Source organism: Podarcis cretensis (genome assembly GCF_951804945.1).
Source record: "Podarcis cretensis genome assembly, chromosome: 6".
Lineage (NCBI taxonomy): Eukaryota > Metazoa > Chordata > Lepidosauria > Squamata > Lacertidae > Podarcis > Podarcis cretensis.
Window position 1 is genome coordinate 59,357,157 of NC_137175.1, and position 10,167 is coordinate 59,367,323.

General features: G+C 42.1%; 1 protein-coding gene across 2 annotated transcripts; it reads right to left on the reverse strand.

The window, feature by feature from the left end:
* Window positions 1-88: 88 nt before the first annotated feature.
* Window positions 89-9,744, reverse strand: TTC4 (tetratricopeptide repeat domain 4). Of its 2 annotated transcripts, none has more exons than XM_079980778.1 (10): window positions 9,583-9,740; window positions 7,689-7,806; window positions 6,878-7,033; window positions 6,050-6,127; window positions 4,781-4,905; window positions 4,591-4,677; window positions 4,272-4,486; window positions 3,553-3,634; window positions 2,580-2,662; window positions 89-1,640 (listed from the first exon to the last, which is right to left on the reverse strand). In XM_079980778.1, exons 1-10 carry the CDS (start codon window positions 9,691-9,693, stop codon window positions 1,538-1,540), a joined length of 1,158 nt encoding a protein of 385 aa, XP_079836904.1. In that variant the 5' UTR covers window positions 9,694-9,740; the 3' UTR covers window positions 89-1,537. The 2 variants fall into 2 exon arrangements, with proteins under 2 accessions (XP_079836904.1, XP_079836905.1); XM_079980779.1 differs by lacking the exon at window positions 89-1,640 and adding an exon at window positions 1,660-2,297 and having other exon boundaries at window positions 9,583-9,744.
* Between the last annotated feature and the right edge of the window lie 423 nt (window positions 9,745-10,167).

Below are 10,167 nucleotides of genomic sequence, written 5' to 3' on the forward strand. Positions count from 1 at the left end.
AATTCTACCATGGATTATATTAAAGCCTTACGTTCCAAAGAGCAACAACAGATGCGGTAATAAAACAAAATCTAACTGCAGTAATGAATTTGTTTCCCGGCCGAAAGTGCTCATGTTCTTTATTTGCTATACAACAGAGGTCTAGTTTCAAAAGTCAAGCAACCATTTGGTACCTCCTTTTCCCTGGAGACAAGCACTAGCCAGAGTTGTTCAGGTAGAACTTGCCCTTCTATATAGGTTGAATTCAGGAGTAAGTTGCTGTACAGCACATTCCTTGCCTTATGCCTTATGCGTTTACTGGATCTTCCCACCTCCATGAAAAGTGATGTGAGTTCCAAGTTCAGAAAGCACATGCATGAGAGCACTTCAAAAACAATTAAGCTGTATACAGAGGGATGCCATAGATAGACTCAGTGTGAAGGCGCATCCTTGAGATACTGTACTCTAGAAACAAGTCATTTTATGTTGTTTTTTTACTTGTTGTACATTAGCAGCATGGAGAAGGATGCTACTGTGGCCACAACTTTAGCAATTGGGTAGGCATAAGAAATGTACCTCCGGAAATTAAAACCATAATTTAGAACCTATAAAATGTGCCCAGCTCCTTTTAAAACCTATTTTGGATAGGTTAATGCGATCTTGTCACAGCAAAAAGCCAGCAAAATTGTAAAGCTCTCAACAATGGCATTCCACATTCCTTTGCTGAAGTGCACAAGACAGTAGTGAATAAATTGCAGCTGTGGTTTAATCTCTGTGCCTATTGAGCAGGCGAACGCTCTGAATGAATCTATTGGAAAAGTAACAACAGGTGGCAGGCATTTAGGGGTCCCCCTTCATATTCTAAATATTCCAAAAACAGAATTGTTAGCTGTGCTTGCATAGCATTGGATGCAAGCATGCTCCCTGACCCCTAGATACACTTATTTTATGACACTTAAATCTGTAAAGTTATACTGTGTTGCCCCAAGCTGCAAGTAGAAGCCCCATTGAGATTAACACGGTTTATGGCAACTTCAAGAAATAATCAGATATTCGGGGGGTGGGATCTATTTCTCTCAAGCAAAACTCAGTGTATTAAATATCTAGGTGAATAACGTAACAGGAGCCCTGCTGGATCAGGTGAAAAAGAGGCCCATATAATCCAGCAAGTTGTACTCACAGTGCCCAAGCAGATACGTGCGAGGTGCCTGCATGCAGGACCAAAGTGCCACAGCATTCTCCCCACCTGTGATACTCCGCAACTGGTATTCAGAGACATACTGCCTTTGACAGTGGAGAGTGAGGTTTTCTACTTCATGTATGCCCCGTTTTGTTCTATTCCTTTACTTTTAAGGAAATGTGAACGATGCTTATTCATCCCAATTAAACAGAAGTGCAGATGCAGTTTCTGTGGCTAGGATTAGGAAATCTGCCATCTCGATGGTTGCAGAAGAAGATACATGTGTACAAAATGTTCCATCTTTCAGTTTATAAATCTAAAGAGGCCTTGTTCCATTATGTGTTGTATTCCACCCCCCACTCCCCTCAAAATGTTCATTCACTTTAGCCAGTGGACCTTCTTCCCAAAGAAGTAGTTTTTAGAAAAAGGTGCAAGTTTCACCAAAACCAAAAAGGTAGGAGTCCCAGCTTTTATGAAGTACCTGCAAAAACAATTAGAAAGTCAACCTCCAGTCTTGGCTCACAACATTTTAAGATAACCTTATATGCTTGTGTTTGTGCATGCATTTTTGCTTATACTACCGTCCCATTTCCCCACCCCATTCCACACTGAAAGATACTGGAATAACTTGATAGGTTAGATTCTCACCTGCTCTACAAATTTGGAAGAAGATAGGACAGAAACATAATATGGGTGGGATTCACCTAACAAGCCCAGTCAGCAGAAGCTCTTATGCCCAGAAATTGGCTCTGGGCAGGGGTCAGGAGAACCTGCAGAATAGCGCACAGTGGAGAGAAAGGTGGGCTTCATTCTGTCTGGCAAGCTGAAATGTTTGCACAGAGGGAATGCTCACCACAGCACGATGCTCAAGTCCATCACCTGCTTTGACTGTTGGAACAATCTAATAGGCTAGGTTGGTAAGAAGAGATGTCCCCACTGCGAAGATCCATGACATCCTAAAAGTTCAGGCAGGCACAACTGCAGCAAATTACCCTTTCTTTAGAAGCTGATCACCTAACCTTTTGCTGCAAGGCAGTCTAAAAATACAGCCACCTTTCAATGCAATGGCTATGCATTGTTATTTCCGTAAATAACTGTCACGTCTAGCTGGTGCCACCAAGAGAAAACTGAGGCAGCCCTGTAGTGAAATGGATGAATAAGCTTCAGCTGAAGCTGACACCTCTAATCTGAAGTGACAACATATGGGCAGTTTTGTTGGCTGTTGATATCTAAGACTACTGTATCCTTAACAGCAGAATCTGCTGACGAACAGTTATTTCTCTGTCAGATTACTGTTAGACACAAAAAAAACTTCTTGATTTTTTGAAGCAAGTAGATGGATCCTGTTGATTCAACATTACACACGTGTCATTTTGACAATAAAGATGAGTAACATGCAGTCCCCAGCTCAGAATCTCACCTTTGGTGCTGCAGCGCTTGTAGCAATGTGGTTTCTGTGTCTATCTGGTATATCTCTCCTTTTTCTTCATCCTCAAAATACAGCTGTGCAATTTAATATGAGAGACAAATCGACTAAATATGTGAACAAGGACAAGCAACATTACCTGTAAGGCTTAGTACGATATTTATGCAGGTCAGCAGGGCACCCGTAATACTAACAACCAACTACTCATGTGATGGAAAACCCTTTTTATTGCTTCTGTTTGAGACTGCAGTTTATTAGGGCAAGTTCTGGGAGTCCAGAATTGTGGTAGTTCAGGGGTTGCTTTTTACCGGATTTAATTTTATTTCTTTTTATTGCTTGCCATATACTTCAAGCCTTTGGAAGAGCTAAATAAATGAATTTTTATTCAAGCCTACAAATCTAAGTACTTAATGGAAGTTTTAAAAGAATTTTGCAGTTGTTTATGGATAACACAACCCTCTGATTTGAGATTATTCTCTGCCTGTCTGACCTATCTGTGGCTATATCAGGGTTGGGGAGTTTGGCCCTCCAGATGTTTTTGGACTGCAAATCTCATTAACCCCAGCATAGCCAATGATCAATGAAGATGGTAATTTTAGACCCAACAGCATTTGAAGAGCCATAAGTTTCCCATTCTTCGCCTGGGATGCAGGTAGAGGCTGACTTAGGCTCTGTCAAACTCCATGATGAAGCTGTTGCTTAGTGTACTGTTGTGTGAAGGCAAAAAGTGTGGTTGCTCTCTCACTCTTTGCTGGAAGGATCCTTTTTACTACCTCTAACCTCAGTCTTTCTGTCCCCTCTCTCTCCACCTCTGCTAGAGCCCATTGCTCCCTTCCCGCCCCTCCTTAGGGTACAAAAGGTCTAGACTCCAGGCATCCCACATGGGGCTACACTGCTCAGGGTTATATATATTGGAATATCCATTTTAAGAAAGGACAGATAAATGCCAAAAGGCGTTGTATCTTACCTCCAGTTCACTAGGAATATATTTCTTTTCTACATCCCAGGGAGGTAGTTCTTCAAACATGACCATTAAGTGGTCAATAAATCTGAAACACAAGATGCATCATGTTACTCTCCAAGCCATTAAGTTCAGCTTCAGCAACTACTAGAGTTGAAGTCAAGTAGATACTGTACACTGACGCCTTTGGAATTCAAAGCAATGTAGCTTCATTAAAGGCTGCTAACCAACGCAGTATTTTTTTTAAATTAAGTTCTTCAATGCTTTTTTCAAAATAGGCATGCTCAGGAAGATCATAAATCTATTCTCTTATTTAAGGTTAATCCAAAAATAACTACTTTCTCACAGCACTGCTCAGAATCTCTAAAATAGCTCACAACCACCACTTCATATGAACATGCTCTAAGACTCCAAAAGTTTTGGACCACAACTTCCATCATTCCTGTCCATTGCCCATGCTGGCTGGGACTGAAATGAGTTGTAGCCCAAAACATTTGATGGAAGGCATCAGGCCGGGGAAGACTTGTTCAGACATTACTGAGATTAGCAGATGAGGCTGGCAGGCATGCTCCCACTCCTACTCTTCACATTCAGAACATCTCAATGGTCTTACCAAAGTACTGGAAAACACAGCAAATAAAATGTGTGAATTGAACCCACTGCCTCCTCCCTTCAATATTATGTTCATTTGGATTTATATAAATTCAGCTTTAAAAAACAACCACCTCGATTCTTCATGAAAAGAGGAGATGAAGTCAGTTTGCCCATGCTCGGGATACAGGAACAGCACAGGCCAGGTTAGGCTGCCATTCTCATCTAAACAGACTTTGGCACCGATATCATTTTCTGAGCCAAGTCCATCTAAAGACATCTCAGCCAGGTCTGCTGATATCGTTGTGTCTTCCTTAGAGGATGCTAGAGACAATTTGATGTTCCGATCCTATATCGGAAGAGAAAAGAAAAAAAATAAATGAGGCAAGTATCCACATCTTTACACATTTAAAATTTCCAGGGGCAATTCTTCCCACCAAAAGAAAAAGTTACCTTGATAGCTTTGAGTAAGGCCTCCTTCCGAGACTGTTCCCTCTTCTCCTGCAATTTAGCTTTTCTGAAATCCCTCTCTTCAGTGCGCTGAAAGACAGACAAAAGCTACATCGTTACTGTGGGGAGGAGAATGCTGTTCCACCAGTCTTAGTCTACTGTATAAACAGGTTTCCATTTGCCCCCTTCTAACCTTTAGTCTATCAGCTTTAACTCTTGTTTCCAGAAGTTTCTTTTCTTTTGGATCTATTCTCAATCCCTCCTCGCACCATGTTATGGCTTCAGAGAAGTGTTTAAGTTCCAAATGGCACAGTGCTCCTAGAAAAGCAATACAGTGGTTACATACACTTCAGGTTACAGACTCCGCTAACCCAAAAATAGTACCTCGGGTTAAGAACTTTGCTTCAGGATGAGAACAGAAATCACGCAGCGGCAGGCCACATTAGCTAAAGTGGTGCTTCAGGTTAAGAACAGTTTCAGGTTAAGAATGGACCTCCAGAACGAATTAAGTTCTTAACACGAGGTACCACTGTAGTTTGTTTCACATATGTCTGTAGCAAACACAGATACACTCAACTAATTTTTAAAACATCAGTGTGGCAAACAGGGATGTACACTTACGCTGGTCAATTTGTTTCCAGACTGAAGGCAGTGAAGAGCCATAGAGGCCTGAATTCTAGGCTGACTTTTATTTATTTTCTTACATTTATGTCCTACTTTTCTTCCCTCATACAACCTAGCATGACCCTACATTTATTATTACTTTTAGAAGTATTTATAACCCACTCTTCACCGACTATTTTCAATCTCAGAGCAGGGAGCAACATAACAAATAATAAAAGCATGTCCAGTAAATAGTAACAAATTTACAGTTCCATTATAAGGCAAACAAAGCTAAACTACAATAAGGGCACCAATTGCAAAGATCTCCCACTCCTTTTACAAAGTAGCAACACCACAAAAAACATCAACAAAAAAGACAAGGGTGGCAATAAGCCTCAACTCTTGTTTCTTTCTTCTTCCTGGTCCCAACGAAACTCGCAGGGCTCAAATTTGGGAGGGCTGCTGGGAAGGATGCGGCAGGTGGATTTGTGAGCATCTTCCATCTCTCCTTACTAGTGAACACAAACAGCATTCAGCATCCTCCTGTGGTTCCCAGATGCTAACTAGACCAAGACCTGCTTTGCTTCATTGGAGTGGTGGCCTCATGTGCCTTCAGACCACATGCTGCCCCTAACATACTGCAAATAACTTCGTTCCAAGGTTCCCATGCGTCTTCCTTCTCTTTATCTCAAGTAGACACAACCCTTTTAAGTAGCATTATGTTATTATTTCATGGCACTTTGAAAGTTTACTTTTCAAGAATATTCTATACAAACTTTTATTGCTGTTATACAGTGCGCCCACTTTCTTAATTACATGGAGGCCTCTATTAAAATGCAACTGTTGAACATTCTTTTACCTCTTGTAATTGCCTTGAGGTGACTGGGTTTCAGTTTTCTTGCTGCGATAGCATCATTGAGAGCAGAGCGATAGTTACCTAAACAAAACATACCTCTGTAAAACCTGGGTCATTACGTTGGATTTTTAAGGAAGGCTGGCAAATTGCTCCCTAAGAAACACTGGGCTACACTGAGGCAAGACACGTGAGGTCTTCAAATATGACATTAATTTATAAGGATAATGAAAAGAGGAGGCATTATAACAGGTAAGATACAGATTCCAAAGGCTGCCCCTCTTTTTTAAAAAAATGTATTTGATAAATAATAATTTGATTTTGTTGCAAAAACTTCAACACAACCTATTACTTCTTGGCTTTCTTTTCAGACTCTGTATTTAAGGCTATTCATCCCTACTAAAAACCAACAGCACTCAATTCTTTTTTTTATCCAGACTAGCTGCTCAAGAGACATCTCTGCTTGCACATACTGAATCTTGGGACCTGGAATACATTGGAGCAAATTCTGTTTAACAAAATTTAAAGCACTGCAATGTGAACAGTGACAGCCAAACCAGACACAATATTATGCATATTTGAGAGTAAGTCCCAAGGAACTCAGTGGTGCCTATTTTCTTTGGGAGCTCCACATACACTGTTAAATTAACATCTAACAAGGATCTTGTCAGATATGGGTCTAAAATTTAGCATCCTCAATACTACTTGTTTGTTTAAAAAAATATTCAAAAACAACTTTATGACTGCTGGAACATACAGGAGAAAGTCCTACCTTTGATATTTTTCTGCTATATAGAATTTGAGCTAGGCACAATTTTGAATGCAATACATTACCCAAATAAAACTGGGCTGCAGCTCTGTTTGTATGAAGAACAGTATTCAATTCTAGGTCATTGCACTTCTTTTTCAGTCCTTCTGAATAGGATATCACAGCCTTCTTATAATCCTTTTCCTTGAAATAATCATTGCCCTCATTCTTATAGGCCTGGGCTTGAAAAACACCAATAAAGATAAACATTGCAATGTTAGAAAAGCAATAATAAGCACCCCTTTAAAAGTCAAGTTATCTATAACAGATAAAGCACAGATCTTATGCTTCCCAGAAAACTGAGGCTAATCAGCCTGCTATACTATGGTTTTTTTCTTTTACAGCAAAGGGGGTCAAGGATATTTCTGCAGCTATTAAAGTTTTTAATGCTATGATAACCACTCATTTTTTTACGGAGCTGCACGTGCCGGCAAAGTTAAATTTCTACAAGTCCTATGAGCCCCAATATGTATTTTTTGAAATGGGACGATGCCCTTTCAAGATAAACACTTGGTTGTTAACCTTAAAGCTCTGGCTTAAAGTCTTTATTTTCAAAATGAGAATGCAGTAGGGCCGTCAGCTCATTTATCTGTGGACACCTATTGCAGCATTTTGACAACGGTTGTGACAGAGGCTGTACTGGACTGTCACCCTTTCTCCTTCAAATGGGACACAACAGAGCACCTGCCCCGGTTAGACAAAGCTGGGGTGTCTCTTTTCAAGACATTGAACAGATTGAGATGAAACAATTATGCCCTTTGATTCCTAGAGAAAGTGTTGCAAAAACAATGTAAGTTTCATCAGCTGATACATTTACAGTATGTAAGTGGAGACTACCTTCAGGTGTTTGGTCCTCATCAAAAATAATAGACTGAAGACAAGCAAGGTCAGGATTCTGCTTAGGATCTATTTCAGCAGGAGTTTTCCTCATGAACATTGGGATCTTGTCAAATTCCTGTCAACAAATGCAGGCAGCCCAAGTTACCAAGGATAGAAGAAAAGGGTTCAAAATAGTCGCATGTCTTTGGAAATATAGCTTTTATTCGAGATACTTAACAGAAGAACTTGCATTTTTTCCTTCCCATACATTGAATTTTGTCCCTGGGTATTTCTAAAGAATTCACTTAATTCATAGTTCTTGGCTTTCTAGGTAAGTAATTTCAGACTTAGCATCAGCCCTTGCTAAACCTTCAAACCCACCATTTGCCTGTTACAAAAACACAAAACCAAACCCAACAGGAATGTAACAGAAATAGATCCTGTAATATCCATCATTGAATTCTATTAGATTTTTCTATCCTTTCAAGCCAATTCTTGTTTACCAAGAAAGACACATTGGCTAGGTAATACTAAACCATTGTTTATTAAACTACAGTTTATTAAACTGTATCATCAATAAACTAGTTAATAACAAACTAGTTTAATAAACAGTATAGAAAAATGTGACTAGAGAATTCATCATCTTATTCAACAACTAGCCCTCCCTCCAGAATTCAACATCTGGCCCTCCCTCCAGATGTTGTTGGATTCCAATGCCTATCAGCCACAGTCAGCATGGTCAAGCACAGCAAAGAGGAGCGCACAGTCCAGCAAATTCTGTAGAGTCACAAGTTCCCAAATTCAGGTTGCAATTTAAAAACTTTTTTTTTTTTATACACTGACATGTATTGTGAACTTGCAACCCAATATGCAAGCTTAAAATGCTACCTACTATAATGTCATAACACACATCCCACCCCTTGGTTAGAAAGTCAACATCCACTGTACATGGTCAAGTTATAAGTTTCAGTTGCCAAATTGTGTTGACAACATTGTGCCAACCTAACAGTTACAGTTTGCAGGTGTCCTCTATTGTTATATGCAGATTCAGTGTATACCAACAACTGCTCCATGATAAAACAATGCTGACAATATTTTAAATGTCAATGTGAAACATTAATGTGCTGCAGAAACGCATGGCTGTCAGGAAAACCTGTCCAGAAGTTGGTCATGTTCTCTAAAACTGCTCTCTTATATCCAGGTGTGGGAAATGACTGGTTATTAACACTGGAAGCAAGGTATTCTGCACAAGCTCTAGAGGCTCTCTCATCTTTACTGCTGGCTCATATGCCTTGAAGTTGAAAGTAGGCTCCAGAACTGACCTCTGGCTCAAACATAATTTAGTAGAACTAACCAGCAATGCTTACAACAAATAACCCTGTTAAGATCGGTACCATCAACCCTCACGCTGCAGTGGTTAGGAGGAAGACTGGGAACTAGTGGTTTGCAGAATGCTAGCCAGTGTTTGTTTACTTTATATCTTACCTTTCATCCAACGAGCTCCAGACAGCGCGCACGATCCAACCCCCTTCCACATATCATCCCAACAACAATAACAACCCTGCGAGGTTGTTTAGGCTGAGAGAGGCAGTGACCGGCTCAAAGCCACCCCAGCAAACTTCCCGGGCGAGTGGGAGATTTCGAACTCGGGTCCTATCCCGACATTCAAAACTGCAAACCAATTCCCCCCAAAAGCCCGTCGCCCGGCCGTCGTTGGGTTAGCCATTATCCCTCTGCCTACCTGTCAGGGCTGTTGGAGAGGACGGAAAGGGGGGGGGGGCAAGAGGCCGGCGAAAAGAGGATAAAACTAAGAGGCTGGAGACTCTCTCCCAACTTGGCATCTCCCCAGGAGCCCGTGTAACCGAGCGCGGCCACCGGCTCCGCCCTCGTCCCGCCGCCCGGAGAGACGCACCTGCTCCCAGTTCTCGGGGCTGAGGGCGCCCGCGTAGCGCTCGGGGCCGCGGAAGCGGTCCAGGAAGGCATCCCAGCCCGCCTCGTGCTCTTCCTCCTCCTCCGCCATCATCTTGCACTGCCCTTCCGGTCGCAGCCAGGCTGGCTCGCTCCGCCCTTCCGGAGGCGGCGGCTTGCTGCCCCTGCGGAGCCCGAAGCGGGAGGAGCCCAACGCTGCTTCCCTGGGCCGCCAATGGGGAATGCGGTGCTGCAGCGGGACTTTTGCAAGCTCTTTCCTATCACCGCCCACCCTTGTTTTAAATTATTTCGCTTGTGGGGGCGTCAGTTGTCTGGGGTTGTAGGCGGGAAAAGGCGAGCGGAGGAAAAACCTGGGGCGCCTGTCCATACTAATGCACATCCAGTGCCGGATTTACATATACTGTAAGCGGGTGAGGCTATGGTCTAAACCACTGAGCCCAGGGCTTGCCGATCAGAAGGTCGGTGGTTCGAATCCCCGCGGCGGGGTGAGCTCCCATTGGTCGGCCCCAGCTCCTGCCAACCTAGCAGTTCGAAAGCATGTCAAAGTGCAAGGAGATAAATAGGTACC